The sequence below is a fragment of the Dipodomys ordii genome, unplaced genomic scaffold (assembly GCF_000151885.1).
Source record: "Dipodomys ordii isolate 6190 unplaced genomic scaffold, Dord_2.0 Scaffold94, whole genome shotgun sequence".
Taxonomy (NCBI): domain Eukaryota; kingdom Metazoa; phylum Chordata; class Mammalia; order Rodentia; family Heteromyidae; genus Dipodomys; species Dipodomys ordii.
In genome coordinates this window covers 2,644,532-2,664,709 of record NW_012267310.1, presented here as the reverse complement: position 1 = coordinate 2,664,709, position 20,178 = coordinate 2,644,532, and the positions used below count along the sequence as shown (strand labels likewise).

The window sequence follows — 20,178 nt, the reverse complement described above, 5'->3', positions numbered from 1 at the left end:
GTTTTAAATTGTTTTCACTATGACTTTGGGTTGCTTCAGAAAGCTGGAGAAGGATTTAATATAGAAGCTATGGAGCCATCTCATATAAATGTCAAATCTCAAAATGTTTGGGGATCAAATTATACTAGAAAATGGAACCGATAAACGGAATGTAATGCCAAAATACAATAACTTGAAGGAAATGCAATGATGCTCTGATTTCCTTGGACTATATAAAATAGATATATATCGTACTAAATTTCACATTTTACTTATCCTAAAGAAAATCTAGGGAATTTGAATTGGAAAAACCATCAAGTTATCTATTGCCTTCTTACTAATATCCTGCAGATCACATCGCTTATATTCTGTGCTCTATATAATGCCATCGAACAAAAAACTTCTGGGCAGGACTATAATTCGTATCGACATTTGATGTATTCTTTACATATTTTAAGAGATAGAGAAAGAGAATCCAGACCTGTTTGGTCACAGTAGAAGGAGAGTGAGTGAACAGGGAGGCTGGCTTAAAAGCATTTCTATAAAAGAAAAGGATCCTGAGGGAAAGAAATTACTTTTGACTCAAGCCAAGCAGTTAAGCAAATCCTCTGTTTTTAAGCAAATTTGGTAAAGTGACAATTCGGAAAGCCAATCCCTAAAAATATACCTTTAGGGATGACCACCAATTAATTTCATTCTTGCTGACATTTCCCATTGCCTTAGAAACTGCTTAGTGCACATCAGCACTGCTAAAATGGATTCCATGAGAATGGAAGATAAAGGTATTTATCTCCTAGCCCCACAAAGAAACAAAAATGCATTTCAGTGCTTTTTGGAAATATAATCATGATATGCTGTTCCAAATAAACTAGTAAAAAAGGAGCTAATCCAGACTCTCCTAACCACTCAATTAACTTGAGAATTTTCAGATCTAAAAGATGTCAATTAAAGCCCATGGGTATTATGAAGCTAAAATGTTCTATGATGCCTAAAAAGGACCCATCAGATAGTTGCTAAAAAGAAAAAGAAAGCAGTTCTAATACTTTGCCATGGAAACAGCATCTCAAATCTCTTGATGTTGTTTTCTCTGAATTAGACAGATAGTCTGAGAAAAGAAAAATTACAAGTGTTACAATGGCTTTCATTCTTGGAGAATTTTTTCCAAACACTAACCAGCTTAATGTTTGTAAAAAAGGTAGAATCTGCTCTCTGAATTCACAAATTCCATACTCACAAGTCAGAAAAATAAGGAATCTATATTCAACATGCACAGACTTCTCCTTGTCATTATTCCCTAAACAATAGAATGTGTCAAGTATTTACATAACATTTGCATTGTATTAAATATTATAATTAATGTAGAGATAATTGAAGTTAAACCAGGAAATGTGCATAGGTTATATGTAAATAGTACATCATTTTTCTATAAGAAACTTGAGCATCCTCAGACCTTTGCAGGATATTCTAGAACCAATCTCTCATCAGGAATGAGACTGTTTTCTATTGACAGAGGAAAATAAGTACAGGAATGAAATAATTTGCCTAAGCCCATAAAGTCATTCAGCAGTTTTTCCAAGGCATGAATAAAATATTACCAAGTAAAGAGCATTAGAATCTGACAGCCCTTCAGCATCTTAGGATAATGTTCAAGATGACACATTTAGGAGTTTTTCAATTAGCAACCCAGGCCCTGCTACACAGGGAGAGGGAGAGGGAGGAAGGAAAGAAGGGAGAAGGACAAAGGCAAGGAAGGGGAGGGAAAGAAAGGAAAAAAACGCAGACACAGTAAAGGTCACAATCTGAGGGCAAAATAAACTCTCCCCATGTCCCTCGTTGAACAGGAAACTAGGTCCGTGTGTAGGGAAGAACAGAGAGAGCCTGTAGGAGGTGAAATCCAAGGCAGCTGGAGAAGGGAGAAACCCTATATGCTCCAGTGTTTGAGCACAAGCTCTTACCTAATCACTGGTTGACCACTAAGCTGTGAATACATAGGAATAATCACCAGAAGTGAGCTTAAAAATACAAATAAGAACTTAACAGTAGGAAAAAATCCACAGCCACACACTATAAGGAAGACACATTCTGCAAATAATCCCAGGAAAATCACTTTTTAAAAGCCTCAGAAAAAGAAAATCAGAATCCAGAGTTGCTATAACATATTAGCTAAAAATGCCCTTTTCAATAACTAAAAATTATGTTATACAAAGAAAAAGTATAGCAGAGTCAATATATAGAAATTAACACTGAATGAACCCAGATACTAAATTTGACAAAGGTTTGAAAGTGGCCATTAGAAGTTACTTCAAAGAACTAACCTATATTTATACAATTAATGGCAAATATGATGACAATGACTCAACAAAGAACCACAGCAAAGAAACAGAAACCATAAAAGAAAACAAATGGAAATTCTGGAGTTGAAAACAGATCAATAGAAATTATCTAATCTGGAGAACAGAATGAAAGCAATGGAGAAATAGGCCACAGTAGAAGAGAGTCTAGTCCCAGGAGCCAAAAGCACCAGCAGGCAAAACAAAAGTAATCTAAACCTGCACTGAACAATTTCTCAATTATAAGCCTTCATTTAAAAAATGAGGATAACAGTACATAGGCAACTAGAGTTGAAATGGGGATTAAAAAAACTGAAGATTGTTGGATAAGAAATGTATTCATTATCTTACCCATGTAATTGTAACTCCTCTGTACGGTATTCTCACAACAAAAAAGAAAAGAAAAGAAAAAAAGAAATGTACTCATTACCTTGCTCATGTAACTGTAACCCCTCTGTACAGTATTTTCACAATAAAAAAATTTATTTAAAAAACTGAAGATTCGGGGCTGGGAAGGTGGCTCAGTGGTAGAGCGCTTGCCTTGCATGCATGAGGCCCTGGGTTCGATTCCTCAGTACCACATAAGCAAAAAGAAAAAAAGCTGGAAGTGGGGCTGTGGCTCAAGTGGTAGAGCGCTAGCCTTGAGCTGAAGAGCTGAGGGGCAGCGCCCAGGCCCAGAGTTCAGGCCCCACGATCAGACCCCCCCCAAAAAAACCTGAAGATTCTAACGCCCTTTCTGGTACATTGTAAACACATAATAATTGTTAGCTGCTAGCATCATCATCATCAACGTCATCATCAGCATTGTAAGCATTATGTTCACCTTTGGTCCTCAGCTCCACCCAGACCTGAGTTCCTCCCAGCCTTGGAGTTCAGGGCCACACAGCTGGCCCCATCCCTCTCTCCACCCAGACCCACCTGAGCACCCACCTACCTCACTTCCTGCCCACAGACCCTCCCACTACTTGAATAGGGACAGGTGCCATGTGCTCCCTCTTGGGGGAAATATGGCTCTCCTAATAAACCTTGTAATAATCTTTCTCCTGTGCCTGCCTGCCTCTGAGTGGTCCCCCAGAATGGATGTGGTGGATCCTTTTATTGGTGGCCCATATGGGGAAATGGGTAGGGTCTTTAAGTTTAATGAGGACAGGAGTATGGTGTCTAGGCATACTGGGTGTGGAAGTATCCCAGATAAGAGGGTTGACAAGATCTGGAGGGAGGGGGGAAAGGATCAAGTTGAGAGGTTACAGGTGGAGGTTCATTTAGGGATAAAAGTAGAATAGGCGTTGGCTGTTTGGAGACACGGAATGAGAGGGAAATTTGAAATTTAGAGAGCAAGTCCCTCCCTAGGAGGAGGGGTAGGACAGTGGGGTAAGATTAGGAAGAAGTGTGAAAAGGGAAAGTCTTTTATTTTACATGGTACTAGTCCTGTCGTTGAGGGACAGGGAGGTAGGCCATCCACACCCACCACTGAGTACCTTGCCTGAATCTTTTTCCTTGGCTGCCGATTTAATTTACCTAACAATCATTATCATCAATAAACAACATTTTGCTAGGGGAAGAAACCCATGGCTAGCAGGCACTGAACCCAAAAGTTTTTAAGGAAATTGTCCGACTTAATAGGAGCAGTTCCCATAAGCAGATGAGGAAAAAATAAGTCAAATTATAGTTGCTATTGGGTGAAAAATATTACTAGCAGGTTTGCCTGAGGCCCTGGGTTCGATTCCTCAGCACCACATAAGCAAAAAGAAAAAAAGCCGGAAGTGGCGCTGTGGCTCAAGCGGTAGAGCGCTAGCCCTGGGCTGAAGAGCTGAGGGACAGCACCCAGGCCCAGAGTTCAGGCCCCACTACCGGACCCAAAAAAAAAAAAAAAGAAAGAAAGAGAACCCCTGTTGTCACTGTTTTTGATACATTTTTCTAATTTGGAGAGGGGAAGGGAAATAACAAAATATTAAAACAAGGATACAGGTTGACCCATTGTAACAATGAGACATAGAAGACACTATGTTGAAAATGAAGTTTACAACTTTGGGTGGCAGGGGAGAAGCAAGGAGGAAGGTGTTGGGGAGGGGGGAAGGGATAATAGGGGAAATACAAAGGAGGGGGTAACAATGCTCAATAGGAAATCTTCTCATTACCTTACTCCTGTAACTGTAACTCCTCTGTACAATGTCTTTACAATAAAAAAAATTTTTTTAAGAAAAAAAATTCTTGAAGTTTCCACATGAGTATGAAAATCTAGAAAATATCTTTTTTTTCTTTTGGTCAGTCATGGGGCTTGGACTCTGGGCCTGGGCGCTGTCCCTCTGCTCTTCAGCTCAAGGCTAGAGCTCTACCACTTGAGCCACAGTACCACTTCCAGCTTTTTCTGCTTATGTTGTGCTGAGGAATCGAACCCAGGGCCTCATGCATGCGAGGCAAGCGCTCTACCACTGAGCCACCTTCTCAGCCCCAGAAAAATACCTTCTATATATGTATTCTTAAGTAGGTCTAGAACTAAGTTCAATGTTTTTACATCTTAATAAGCTTTCCTTTCTCCCTCATTCCAGGAATTACCTAGAGGATTTATATCACCCAATATCAAATAAAAACTGGCAAAACATGACAGAAATTTTGCTAAAATGAAATAATTGGTAAGTGAGCTGGTCTGACTTGAGAGATTTTACAAGGTTTAATCTAAAGAGAAGCCACCCCTCCACATGCATTTATCGATTTCACTCTTTTCTTTAATACTCACTCTGTTTTAGGAACAGCTTTTCTTAGCCAGAAGAAATCAGACTGTGCTAAATACTTTCGGGTTTGCAGGACGTTGCCAAAGTAGTCCGATTCTGAAAATTTGATCTAAATGAAAGAAACCACAATGTCATTGTTCTAAGTGAAGATAAGAGATGTCCCTAAAAATAGACTTTAGCACATGAAGGAGCAACAGAAGAAAAGTTGTGCTTCTCCTCATCTCTGTCATGACTAGTTAAGGCAGGATGCACAAAGCCATGAAATTTAATCTCAGTGATTTCATTTTAACATAAAAAGCTCAAAAATAATATAATCATATCTGGATCACAGTTTAAAAAAACAAGAGAAGCTGTAATCATTTACAATGCATTCCATTTACTTTATAATTGAAAAATCTACTTTAACCTTTACCAAACGTATTATTAGGTTTGAAATTTCTTGGCTCACAAGTTCTTGATCTTAGCTAAAATGTGTACTTTATTTATTTGTCACATAAGATTCTTCTAATAACATTCAGTTTAGCCATCTGAAACCACATTTAGCTTATAGATAATGATTTAGTCAAATGTTAAAATCCAATTTCCTGCAATCAGCATTTGTTCATAAAGGGGGAAAAAAGTGAAAGCAATCCAGATACCTATTTTCCTCCCTAAGCACAATGGAGTCACCAGAATAATTTAATTACTAACAGAATTTATCTATTAACAGTCCAAAAAAGGCTCCGATTACTAAAAATGAATGAAATTATAAAGACAAATCATAGGTTATGGATTGCACAAGAATACAGAAAGTTGATGGCTCACAGTAATGTTGTATTCTACTAAGACAGAGAAGCACACATTTATTGTTGTGTTTTTTTTTTCTCTTTTTCTTTATTAATGCTAAGGATCTAACCCAGTGCCTTGCAGGTGCTGGGCAGGACCTCTACCACTGGGCTACAACCACAGCTCTTTTCTTTTTTCTTTTGTTTCTTTGAAGGGGAGAAGAAGAAGGGCAAACAGTTTCAATCATATCACATTGTGCCTACAAAACTACTTATATTTAACCTAGCAACTGTAAATAATATCTATGTAACAGTAAAAAAAAAAAGGATAGGTTTTAGTGATTTCTAATGCTTTGGTGGCAAATAAAATAAATTTAAAAATAGAACCTACAAAAACAGAAAAAAATGTAAACACAAATAAAATAAAACATATATTACTATGCCAGCTAAAAAACACATTTGAGTAAGTGAATAACCCAAGAGTACTTAAGTGCTTATTACTTGTAATCTTAATTACTTTAAACCACAGTAATAGTAAAAATGAAAATTCTAGCTAATGCATGTATATGAAAACCACAAGCATTGGATTACAGATATGAATGTGTTCATACAGGTTGATATATACAATAAACAGGTGCTCTGTATTGGCTAATGTCAGATTACATAAATATCCTCCCTAACACAGAGTGTGGGTTTTGTGACTGGGAAGAATTTTTTTTTTTGCCAGTCCTGGGGCTTGAACTCAGGGCCTGGGCTCTGTATCTGAGCTTCTTTTGCTCAAGGCTAGCACTCTACCAGTAGAGCCACAGCACCACGTCTAGCTTTTTCTGTTTATGTGGTACTGAGGATTCGAACCCAGGGCTTCATGCATGCTAGGCAAGAACTCTACCACTGAGCCACATTCCCAGCCCTAGGGAGAAATTTTTATGAATGAGTCATTTTAATAATCTTTCCAGAGCCAGGCCAAACTATAAAGGAAGGTGTAAAATAATTGGAGGTAAGTGGAGAAAGGTAGCAGGGAAGTTGTGGGCTGCTGATATTCTTGATGTTCTGCTTGGCCAACAAATTAGGAAAATATGATTCTACGTTGTTCCTTCATCAAACTCTTCAGGTAGGAGATAGGAGGCTCATCAATAAATCATGGCCTATTCTATGTGTGAACCTGAAATAATCTCAAAAACAAGGTGGATAAGGCAAGTTGTACATATGAGAGAATGAAAGTTTTAAAATATGGTAAATAATACTAGGTATAATTTCCCAGAAGTATTTGCATACTTATGCAGAAAAAACATAAAGAAATACATACATTCAAGACAATGTTCATGTTCATGGAAGGAAATGGGCATGGGGGAAGAAGATTATATCAAGAAAGAGTACACACTAAATGTAAATGTTTGCATCTGTCAGGTGCAGTGATGTACACCTGCCATCCTACCTACTCAGGCATCTGAGGCATAAGCCCTCAAGTTCAAGACTAGCTTCAGCAACACAGTGAAATCTCATCTCTAAGTAATAATAATATAAATTATGTGTACATGTTTAAATTTAATTAGGCAATATATTTTGATGATAGAGGTGTTCAAAATATTTTATATGCTGTTCCAATGTTAGAAATAGTTCATAATAAATCTCACGATCAATTGTATTTTAAGTGGAAGTTTTCTCCTTACACTCAGAAGAAATAAAGAACATATCCTGTTTTATGAAGGAAATCTAAATAGCAATCGATGCTGGGGTTTTTTTGCTTTTTATTTTTTGTCAGTTGTGGGGCCTGAACTCTGGGTCTGGGCACTGTCCCTCTGCTCTTCAGCTCAAGGCTAGTGCTCTACCACTTGAGCCACAGTGCCACTTCCAGCTTTTTCTGCTTATGTGATGCTGGGGAATTGAACCCAGGGCCTCATGCATGCAAGGCAAGCACTCTACCACTGAGCTACATTCCCAGCTTTCCATGCTGTTTTTATTCAGTTTTTGTTCCCAAAATAGTTCTGCTAGGACCTCCAAAATATGATTGTAACTGATAGAAAATCAAATATATTCTTTGGTTCAAAACACTGTCTGAGAAATTCTCCCAAATAAATGTCATTCAACTATATTAACTACATTTTGTAATGTCGATGGAGTTAGTTTTAACTTTGAACAGTTTTCTAATTGTGATACTTTCTTGTTCTATTTAAAAAATAAAAATTTGGCATTAAGGCTGTGATCCGCAAACATTAAGGAGAAAACCATCTCAAAACTTCCCAAAGAAAAAAAGAATCTAGGAATAGTGTTATACCTGTCTGTAATCCCAGCATTCAAAAGGCTAATGCAGAAAGATATCAAAAGCTGAGGACAGTCCTGGGAAACATAGAAAGACAGAAGCAGAGGAACTAGGATAGAAAGGAGGGGGGAAAAGGAGGAAGAGAAAAATAGGAGGAAGAGAAAAAATAAGTGGAGGAGGAGGAAGAAGAGGAGGAGGAAGCAGAAGAAGAGAGAAAGAGGAAGAGTCCAAGTATAAATGATTTTATAGGGCTGGGAACATGGCTTAATGTTAGAGTGCTTGCCTAGCATGCATGAAGCCCTGGGTTTGATTCCTCAGTACCACATAAACAGAAAAAGCCAGAGGTAGCGCTGTGGCTCAAGTGGTAGAGAGCTAGCCTTGAGCAAAAGAAGCTCAGGGACAGTGCCCAGGCCCTGAGTTCAAGCCCCAGGACTGGCAAAAAAAAAATTAAAAATAAAAGATTCTATAAATAAACGTTCAATCTACTACACCCATGAAAATGAGTTAACCAGTTAAAATTTGCCACAGATTGTCTAGTTAGAAGGATTTTATCTTGTTTTAATTATTTAATTGAGGATATTTGTTCTTAGATTTGTTTAATTGCTCTAGTCTACTAGTCTAATGGAAATCACAAGTAATGGGACACAAATCTTACAATTTCCCCAGAGATAGATTAAGTCTTTGGGAGTAGGGAGGGGCTGGTCACTGCTATTCTCCTGTGATAGATAGGAGCAGGGCTAAAGAGATTATGGAGCTGGACACAGCCCTACAGTCCAAATTATTTGGCTCCTATTTCAATGTAATTTGCATTGATCCTATCAGGAAGTCTGGTGATTCCATAGAATGAGAACAGAAGAATCAGGAATGGCTTAGAATCAATTATCAAATCCTGATATGGCTTACTTAATGAAATACCATGCTGCCGTTAAAGGTAACAGAGGCTACAGAAGACAATGATAAAGCACTATGTTATCTGTAAAGAACAGGATAAAAACCTATGCAACTATAAATTGCAGCTATAGAGAAATGGAGAAAAACAAACACCATACTCTAATGAAAGTATGTGGCACCATGTTCACGTACCAATATTGCCATTATCATTTTGTTCCTTTTCTCTATTTCCCGAATTTTCTGCCATGTGATAATATTTTGATGCCCTCAAATAGTTCAAAAGGCCATGGTATGAGAAGAAAACTTTACGCCCAACAATTTGGGGAAAGTTCAGTTTGTTGTACAAACAAAAACCAAAATCAAGGGGCATGACTATTTTATAAAAACAGCTCCAATCTCCAAATACATTAAATTCTACATGGGACAATAATTAGCTCAAAAGCCTCTTGTCCTTTCTGTTACTGGAGAAAAATCTAGGTCAAGTTGATAATTACTTTCAATCAATTTCATCTCTTGACCTTTCCATTGAGTGACCTTTGGGGAAACTAAGTGAGGGCTCTCGTGTCATTTCCTAGGAACTGCTTTCCATATTATACAATTCATGGGCATCAGGATTTCTCTTCTGAGAAATCGTCTCCTGGATGCCAAGCACCAAATGCCACAGAGTAAATGATGACCTGGTTATTAGTGTCTTTGCTCACAAAGACAAGGAACACAGAATAAGAGCAGAACAAAAAGGTATGTGCAACTTCTCTGTGAAAAGAGATTCCATACGCTAGTAGAAATAGAGGTCCCAAGACACTTCTCTTTTTTTCTGAGAGAAGAGAGCTGTCATTTTCTTTTAACTACAAAGCACATTTGATTTCTGTCAACAGTTTATGTGGTTCATTTTATTTTATTTTCTTGTAAAGATGCTTCTTAGTTCACTTAAATGTGTTCAAAGATACCCAGAGATATATCCAAATACATGTTATGTTAAGCACCAAAGAAGTTTCAGAATGCTTTATGGAATCCAGATTTTTTTTTCTTTCTGAGTTTCTGGAATCCAGATTTTATATCGATATATTCCCTTAAATTACAGAGCAAGCCAAAAGATGTGTGAGTTGAAGTATGTGTTGGTGTGCGTGTGTACAAACACATATATATTAGTGACAGTCATAATGTTTAAACAATCCCCCCCAAAAAAAAACAATACCCAGAGTTGGTATACCATGGAAAATGAATCTCTCAAAGCAGATATATAAGGGTGATTGACAACACCAAGCCAACACACCAGTACCAAAATCACGCATCCTGTTTCCACGCTGGAGGGTGGGGTCTTAGTGTGCTCTGACTAGTGAAGTATTCAACATGGTGGCAAGTGTGAGAGTTGAATAAGCCTGACTAGAAGGTTGGGGATTTCTGGGTACCCCATCTCCAGGGTCTACTCTTGGCTCCCCATTCCAGTCACTTAAGAGAACTGAAAAATTATTCTAATATTTTAACAACTTCTTTTTCTGGAGCATTCCATCCAAACATCACACTATTAAACAGTGGCATTCTCTATTATATGCACACACACACACACACACACACACACACACACACACACACACACCACAAAAGATTCCATTGGCTACAGTAGACCAAGACCCAAGAGAATAGAATAGAATATGAACTCACATTATACCTACCGACTTTTATATGCATACCTAAATAAGTGTGTGTACCTGATTGGGTGGTTATTTACTTATAATCACTCAGCTATGTGCTTACTTTCTACTTTGTTCAATAACGTTGAGAGCTAGGAATTGGAAAACTCCTGTTTCCCAGCTTCCTTTGACAACTGTCTTCCTGGCACTGAGGAAAATCAGCCAGTGCCAGGAGGGAAGGGATCAGGGTTACTACTCTCTTCCCACCCCAAACTTTTTCTTCTGACAATGACTGGAAGAATCCTGAGCTCCTCCTCCATAGCCCAGCTCTAGAGTGTCATTTCTTCCTCTGCTCTCCTGAACAAAGTATCATCACCATATCTCTGTGTCCAGATGTCCAGGGAGAGTAGCTTCTGGCTGAAGTTATCCATCTCTGATTATTTTACCTACCCCTTTTTGCCTTCCAATCTATTTCCTGTGTTAAATCCTCTGTTTGATATGCCTAATGTTTTTTACTCTCCTAGTTCATACATAATCTTTTCAGAATTGGCTTAAACTGGCTCTTGAGTCTGTTTCCATGAAGGATTGTTCTGTATAAGGCTAATTTATTTATTTTTCTTTATTAGCCCAGGATGGTCTCAAACTCATGGTCTTCCAGCCTAAGTCCTCCTCGTTACTAGAGTGCATCATCAAGGCTGGCTAGAAGGCTAATTTAAAAACTGGCTAGTCTCTACCTTTTAAGGCTAACTGACTAGCTTTCCTTCATACTGAGATGGGTTCAAATAAAGGGCTTTCCTTCCTTGCTCTTTTCCAAGTCTACATAAATGAGTTATTCAGAAATGCTTTGAACAGTATCTCAGTTTACCCTGATATCCTCAGAGGGGAGAAAAATCTGTGATTCCTTTTCACTTTGGCCTCTCCATTGTCTTTCATTTGCTCCTATCTCCACAGGAACCAAACTCCAGCTTGCAACCTTTCTCCCTAACCTTCATCTGTCCAGCTCCTAATCTGTCTCCTCTTTCCTTTCTGTACTTGAACCTGACAAATCATATCCTTACACTAGGTCAAATGCAAGCTGCTTTCATTATAATAGCCTCTCATGCTCAGAACTCTTACTACCAGAAATGTCCTATAGGCCCTATGGGCAGTCCTTATCTACATGCTTTTTAAAACTGAAAACATTGTCCCATTGTGTACAGATGATACTTTAATCCTTTTGCTATTAACCTTGGTGACATTGAGTCTATCACATCATCCTTTACCCTATTTTTGGGTTAGGATTTTTATTCATTGTCTTTATCAGTTTATAAACAAATGTCTTTTCATTTGGTGGATTTGGATTTTGCTCCATTGTGGTTTTTTTAAAACTGTTAGAAAGTCTTGGGTGTAATTGTGTCTGCTTTGGCAAGAGTCAAATGAAAGCTATTTCTTCACAGAAGTATTTAAAAATCTTGGTATCTCATGGCTGCAGTTCAGGCCCTAGGAGAAATGAAGAAAACATATCCGACAGTACATCGCATTTGGCATCTGGTTTCTTTTCACAGAAGATAGTGCATTCAGTGAGGCCTTAAATCTGAGGCTCTCAAACTCGAACAGCAGCAGACTGCCAACAAAACTTGATCAACTAAACATTGTGAACAAGCCCCGAAAGCAACCTGATTGGATTAAGTCTTGGGACTGTTCCATCTATAGAGCCTTTTAAATCAATTTAAGGGACCTGGATACTGCATGAGTTAATTCATGATGACTTTCCCAAACCAAAATCATCTATCATGACTGCGAATTGAAGATGTCAGAGCTAACATTTGTATTGATGCTTATGTGCCAGAGCCAGCTCTAAGCACATTAAATATGTTACTTGATCCTCACAACAATCCTCTATGGAAGGGATCTCCTCATTTATCAGAAACTGAGACACAGGGAGGATACACAATGTATCCAAGGTCCCACATGTAGTAAGTAGCAGCTGGGGATTTCAGACCAAGTGTTCTGACTCCACGATGCATATTCATTACCACTGCCCCAAAGTGCCTCTCAAAAATTGTTCTTCCATATCCTGACTTGTAATATTTCCTAATCACATGTAATTATTCAGCTTGTCCTTCTTATGTACTTTGTATGTTGGTGATCTTGACCTTAGAAGCAACAGTTCTCACAAAACTACCATTTATTCTCTTTTTTTTTGTATTTATTTTCTTTTAACGTCTTTAACTAGTTATGTGAAGGGGTTTCAATTCAACAAATCAGTTTATGAGTGCAATGCTTTCCTTGAGCTTTTTTGCCCAAGACTAGCACTCTACCCCTTGCTTAAGACACAGCTCCACTTCTTTTTGTTTGTTTGTTTTTGGTAATTAATTTCAGGTAAAGGTCTCACAGCCGTTTCTGCCCAGGCTGGCTTCAAACTTAGATTCTCAGACCTCAGCCTCTTGAGTAGCTAAGATTAGAGGTGTGAGCCACCAGCACTGGCCCAGTACACTACATCTTGAACAATGTTATCCTTTCAAACTTATTTTCTATCTGAGCAACTGGATCACTATTTTCAGAGGCCATATCTTAGAATTCAGTACACAAAGTTTTAAATATTTCCTCATATTTATATAATCTGTATGTGTGTGTGTGTGTATATGCATGCATGTGCATGTGCGCATGCATGTGAAATTCTGGTGCTTATCCACAAAGCTAGAACTGCTTGCAGATGGACTACTTCTCTAGCCACAATTTCAAGAAAGGGCTACATCTCCAAACCATAACTATTAAAATAACTTCAGAAGACTATGTTTTTAAAGAAAGTCCAGTGACTGGTCAAAAAAATATTGAGTTTTTCTATGAGGAAGAAAAATTCTTCTTCAGAACTATTTATAAGAAAGGAAATGGTAGCTGTAATTAGAAAGGCTTGTAATAAATATATCTCTTGTAAGATACATGCATCAAAATATTAGAATAAAAAAGAATTATTACTACTCCATTATTACTGTAAATATATAATCCAACTGAAAATAAATTAGAAAGTCATAGGTATGTGGACTTAATTTGCCAAAATAGTCATAAAGTTTAATGAAGTTAACTCTCAGCAAGCAGATTTATTACTAGTCACATAATTTGAATATGGAAAATAAAAAGTATGTAACAACAAATATGAGGATCAGGATCCTAAATAACGATCAGAACATTATTATCAGAACTAACTGTAAGATACTCAATTTGGTTAATTCTTTCCTTTACGACCCATTAGGCCAAAGCCAATTCCATTCACTTTATAGTACCTACTCAACTATGCATTCTTTCTGCTACATCCTTTATTTTAAATCTGCCCTAAATCTTTGATATGTCTGGCATATTCAGCCTCATAGATAGCCAAGGAATTAATCAAAAGTTGGTACTTTCTGGCATCACCAGGTTTAATTGCTTGGACTCGGGTTAGTAAAAAGGCAAAAGGCCAGTAATACTTGCCAAAAAATACCATAAATTTAGCACTTACTGCTTTGAGGTCTTCATTGACATGAGTATCATTCATTATAAACTCAGGATAGCCAACTTTTGCCAGAACAGCTCTTGCCTATAAAAAAAAGAAAAAAGAAAAATGATGTCAGAGTATCAATACTTAAATCATTAATAATTACAAGAGAAAGGAATGCAATCTTCATCAGAATACTACCAATATTGAATTATTTACTGTAAACAGACCATTGTAAAGGACAGTGGGAAAAGATAGCTTCTATCATCAATGTAGTAAAATGGAATGAATGTAACAAATAACTAACATAAAAAAGTTTTAATAGAAACAGACAAAATTGCTATGAAGTCCACAATTCTTCTGAAGAAGAATTTTTCTTCCTCATAGAAAAAATTTCTTCAAGGAGAAAATGCAAGTCTTAGAGAATAGTTAGCATTTGAAAATGAGGAGAAAGAACATTGCAGAAAAGGCAAAATACAGAGAAGATAAAATTGTGAACCATATAACTGATAAAGAGTTAATACCCAAAATGTATAATAAACTCAACTCAATATAAAGAATGCACAGTAACTTGATTTAAAAAATGTACAAAAGATCTAAAAACATTTCATAACAGGCAACATATATGTCAAGCAGGTTTATGAAAAACTGTCTCAACATCACTATCAGGAAATGCATATTAAAGTGACCATAAGCTATTACCATAGCCCTGCAACAATGGCTACTATATTTCTTTTAAAGAAAGAAAGAAAAGACATGTTGGTAATGATGCTGAATGAAAATTAATAGACAATGTAGAAAAAAGTATGGAAAGTCTCAAAAAATTAAAACTAGAACTACTATATGATCCAGCAACCTTATTCTTGAGTGTTTATCCAAAGGAAATGAAATTAGCTTGCTAAAGAATTCTATACGTGGGGGGGAGGGGGGAGGCTGGGAAGGAATGTGAAGGGTAAACAAAAGGAGGAGGCTGCAATGCTTGGTAAGAAATGTACGCATTATCCTGCCCATGTAATTGTAACCCCTCTGTTCAGTATGTTCACAAATAAAATAAAAAAAAAAAGAATTCTATACGCCGGGCGCTGGTGGCTCACGCCTGTAATCCTAGCTACTCAGGAGGCTGAGATCTGAGGATCGCAGTTCAAAGCCAGCCCGGGCAGGAGAGACCGAGACTCCTATCTCCAATAAACCACCAGAAAACCGGAAGTGGCACTGTAGCTCAAGTGGTAGAGCGCTCGCCTTGAGCTGAAGAGCTGAGGGACAGCGCCCAGGCCCAGAGTTCAAGCCCCACGGCGACCAAAAAAAAAAAAAAAAAGAATTCTATACCTCATGTTTATTTTAGCACAACTCACAATGGCCAAGGAATGCAAGCAATAGAAGTGCCCACAGATGGCGCCTGGATCAAGGAAATGTGATGCAATGGAATACTATTCAGCCTCTAAAAGGCAGGAATGCTGTCATTTGCGCACGCGCGCGCGCGCACACACACACACACACACACACACACAGGTAGAGGAACATTAGTTAAGTGTCCATCAACTGTAAAGGTTAATGAAAATGGAGAGAGAGAGAAGGAGAATGAGATGGAATAATATACAGTCATAAAAAATCAAATCCCATCATTTCCAGATGTGGAATATGGCTGGAATTGGAGGACAATAACCCAAAGCTTACCCTTAACATAACACCTAATTATGTTAGGTGAAATAAGCCAGATACAGAGAGAGAAGTGTTATAAGATCTCACTTATTTGTGAAATCTTAAAAAAATTCCAATGTAAAAATAGAAAGGAGAATGATGGCTAAAAGGGACTAAGAACTTGGGAGATATTTTTAAATGATAAAAATTTCAGTTAGGGGGCTGGGAAGGTGGCTCAGTGGTAGAGCGCATGCCTTGCATGCCAGAGGCCCTGGGTTTGATTCCTCAGCACCACATAAGCAAAAAGAAAAAAGCTGGAAGTGACACTGTGGCTCAAGAGGTAGAGCGCTAGCCTTGAGCTGAAGAGCTGAGGGACAGCGCCCAGGCCCAGAGTTCAGGCCCCATGACCAGACCCAAAAAAACAAACAAAAAAAAATTTCAGTTAGGCAAGGGGAATAAGTTAAGAGCTATTTACAATATGGTGGCTATAGCTAATAGCAGCATATTGTGTACTTGCAAGTTGCTAAGACAGTAAATTTTAAATGTTCTTGCCCTCTCCCTAAATTATAAATACATGAGGCAAGACATATGCTAATTAGCTGAACTTAACTATTCTACAATGTATACATATATCAGAATTTTCTGGTCTACATTGCAAATGCATAAAAACATTCTTATCATTTAAATAAATAGGAAAAAGGGATTTCAAGAAACACATAGATTACAGAGATTCCTAAAGGCTATATTCATGAATCTTTATTTTTATAATTTTTAACTGTCTTTGTCTTTTTTTTTCCTTTGGTACTGGGAATCGAACCCAGGACATTACACTTGCTAGGCAAGCACTTTGCCACTTAGCTACATCCCAGCCTGAACCTTTATTTTATGTTCTAACTAAGAAAGAGTTAAATAGCTTTAGCAGGAGAATAAAAGTAGATGAGTCATGCTTCAGGAGGATTATCTGTGCAGAATTTGTGAATGATGGCCAGGATGCTAGAAAGACTGGAACAAGGGGTCCTTTCTAATTTGAGATACATCATAACAGTACAACTGTCCTTTGGGTAGACAAAGGAACTAAATGTCCTGTGTTTTACAACACACAGGAAATGGATAAAGGAGGAAAAAAATTACCTTAGGTACACATAAGGAGTCTTTTAAGAAGAGATGGGCAAACTGTGGCTCCAGAATCAATCTAGCCCTCCTCCTAAGACTGCTTTTTGGTTTTTTTTTCCTACATAAAGCTGTATCAGAACATAGCCATACTTAATTATTTACCTATTGCCTCTGGCTGGTTTTGTGCAACAGCTTCTGTGCTTCCTAAAGTCTCAACTATTTTTATCTGGGACTTAGTAGGAAATATTTCCCAGCCTTTGTTTCACACAAACTTTCAAGTGCATGTGAAAACTCTGTTCCCTCTTCAGATGCTAAGATTCATTAAAAGCAAAAGAACAGCTCTGGGATGGGTCAAAAGTGGGGAGGGGGGTAGTGAGAATGGTGAAGGGGGTAACAATGATGAAGATGCACTGTATTCACACACTGCTTTGTTCAATGGAACCTCCTTTGTACAACTATTTAAAGAACACCTCCCGAGGGTGTTGGTGACCACCTGGTCAGATTTCTGCCCAGATCATCTAGGATGCCTCTTCTCACTTCTTTGCGTCCTCCCACCCAGCAGGTCTTTCCTAATGGTCAGCATCTGAAAGCCTAGTCTACACACAACAACAACTGATTGGCCAGCTGCCAGTGGCTCACACCTGTCATCCTAGCTACTCAGGAGGCTGAGATCTGAGGACTGATGTTCAAAGCCAGCCCAGGTAGGAAAGTCCATGACACTCTTACCTCAAATTAATCACCACAAAACCAGAAGTGGATCTGTGGCTCAAAGTAGTAGGATGCTAGGCTTGAGCAAAAGAGCTCAGGGACTGTGGCCCAGGCCCGGAGTTCAAGTCCCACAACCAACAACAACTAAGAGTAACTGATTGGATGACCAATCCAATCTCTCCCTCCATACAAAGCAGCCCTTAGCTGATTACTAACTCTAGAAGGAAGGGTCAGTGTCTTTGTCTCAATTCAGGACTAGTTCAGAGCTATAAATTGTACTTCCAGATCTTCCCCTTCCCAAATAGGATCAGACAAGGACTGAGGTGTTCTGAACTCTCACCTTCCCTGGTCTCTTCCTTCTCTGCCTTAAGTCTTCTATTCCTTGGCTGGTTTCTCTTTGGATTATTTGCTTATATATGAATCCTAATCTCCATAATCAGCTTCTAGATGCTGGAGCCCAAAAGTCCAGATAAGCCCAGTCCCAAGCCCCACTGCAGAAATGCAAAACAATGACCTTTCAAAACTGCTCTTGGTAATAACTTTTCTCCTTGAGTCCTTTTCAATTTGCCTCATTCAAGCAATAAATAGAATAAGATGGTACATTTTTCCTTATCTTCCTTCAGATAATTCTAATATTAAATATCAGCAGCAACCTGCAACTCAAAGCTCAGAAAAGATTTTACAAGTACTGTAAGACATGGTCATAATGGGTTTTGCTGTTCCAAAGACTCAAATCGAGCACAGATCAAATTTTGCCATTAAAATCCTATGAGTTACACACACTAAAAGCCTGATGTGACCCAATAACAGATAACTAGAGGTTATAATTCTCCCCCCTACATCAAACAATATGTCATAATGTATACAAACTACCTCCCCCTGAAAATGTTCTATTATTTCTCTTGTTGGATTTAATTTTTCACTTTATTTTAGCAACTCACCACAAGTCATATGCATAACTTTAGCACATAAAGAGTTTCAGATAGTTCTCCTCCCCAGAAAATAGTAGACAAGCTGAGTCAACCACAATTGTTTTCCCAACACTGGCCTTTCTGGAACTTGATGGTGAATTATGCATTGTTTGCCAAACCTCACGCTCTGGGACCCCTGCTGTACTATGGATTCTCACCGAATATATTCCCTTCTGCATTAGATGTGAAGAACATGGAATCTTTTCTTCTAATTTACTCAGCATCACCATGACTTGAAGAGAATCAGAACAGAGATATAGAGAATCCCTATTTACTTCCTGAGGCTATATAGCGAAAATAAGGTAACAATACTAGAAGCAACATCATCAACATCTGTGCAAGGTATTTTATTTCCCCAATATGCATGGATGCCTTGATTCAAATTCGAAAGAGTTTGTTATCAATTCCGCATCATCTTAACCCATCCCAGTGTACATTTCCCCCAAAGAAGCCTGAAAATCAAATCTCTCAACATCCCGTGGAGAATGTCCCAGGTCAGTTTATTAATAAGTAGTACTCATTGGTCCCTGGAAAGGTGGAAAATATAAAGATGCCATGTATTTGTTGTCGAAGCCATAGGTAGGTGCCTCAGGTATCTGCAAACAGCAGATAATGTTTTGCCAGCGACTTCTTGGCATTCTCCTGGTAAGACTCCTTTAGAGTAGAGGTAGAAAAGATCATTAGTAGCCTCTGTGTTTCACTCCCCAGACTTACAGTGGTTGCATAACCCTCAAATTCCCTGTACTGAACACCTTCCTGGTTGATAGACTTGCAGGGACATGCATTTTTCTGTCTAAACCCCAAGCAAACAGCCATCATATCATCTTTAACCTTTTCATAATGGGAGGAGTAAAGTGCCAATAGTCTAAGGACTTATTGAAGGGCAAAGTAGTAGTGAGGTAAGTCTGAAATCTATCTCCCCACTGGTTATATGGATAAGAAAGGAAGGCAAGTCCCCCTGCAAATACTGAAGACACAGTAGTAATGAATATTTAACAGATGGATATTATATCCTGTATGAAATACTTTCTAAGCTATTTGAGGCTGATCAAAACCTCAAGGTTTTTTTTTTAATAACCAGTGCATGCATTTCCATCCCTGATTCTCTGAAGACATCTGAAAAGAAATAGCTGGAGAGCCCATTCAGTGAAGGAGACTTTACACAGCTATTGATCTCTTCTACCTCTGTGACTCACTTTTCCAAAGTAAATGTTGTCTAGTATCCCTCCAAAATCTGTTTCCTTTCTTCTCTTACTATCAAGACCCCAATTCTGCTTAGGATAACAGATCCAACTAAAGATGGCTGCATTACCAGCTTCCTCCACAGCTAGACTTGGCTATGAAGAAACTTTCGCCAGTCATATATAATTCAAAATCTTTGTTGTATTTCTGAGGAGCTATTGAAACAAGGAGAGACTGGCATATGCTTCCTGCCTTTAGTCCAGGATTTCTCAATCTCAGCACTATAGACATTCCTGTTGTTGGGGATGATGTTGTCAATTCTATACTTAGCACAATTTTTGGCTTCTATCCACTAGATGCCAGTAACAACCCCTTCCAAAGTTGTGTCAACTAATAATGTCTGTAGATATTGCTAAATGTCCCCTGAAGGCAAAATCACCACCAGTTGAGAACCTCTGCTGTAGCCTTTCTTCTTCCTTTCTAGAAGGCTGGCAGAGAAACTATCTTGTAACCACAAAGCAACAA

The 20,178-nt window shown here is 38.2% G+C and overlaps 1 protein-coding gene across 1 annotated transcript in view; it reads right to left on the bottom strand.

Moving 5' to 3' along the window:
- The window catches only part of Phex (phosphate regulating endopeptidase homolog, X-linked), a 210,161-nt gene that overhangs the window by 53,663 nt on the left and 136,320 nt on the right, over positions 1-20,178 (bottom strand). The window contains exons 14-15 of the mRNA XM_013026527.1: positions 14,066-14,143; positions 5,047-5,150 (exon numbers count right to left, since the gene is read on the bottom strand). Coding sequence (XP_012881981.1) covers positions 5,047-5,150; positions 14,066-14,143 — 182 coding nt within the window. The remainder of the gene's footprint in view (positions 1-5,046; positions 5,151-14,065; positions 14,144-20,178) is intronic.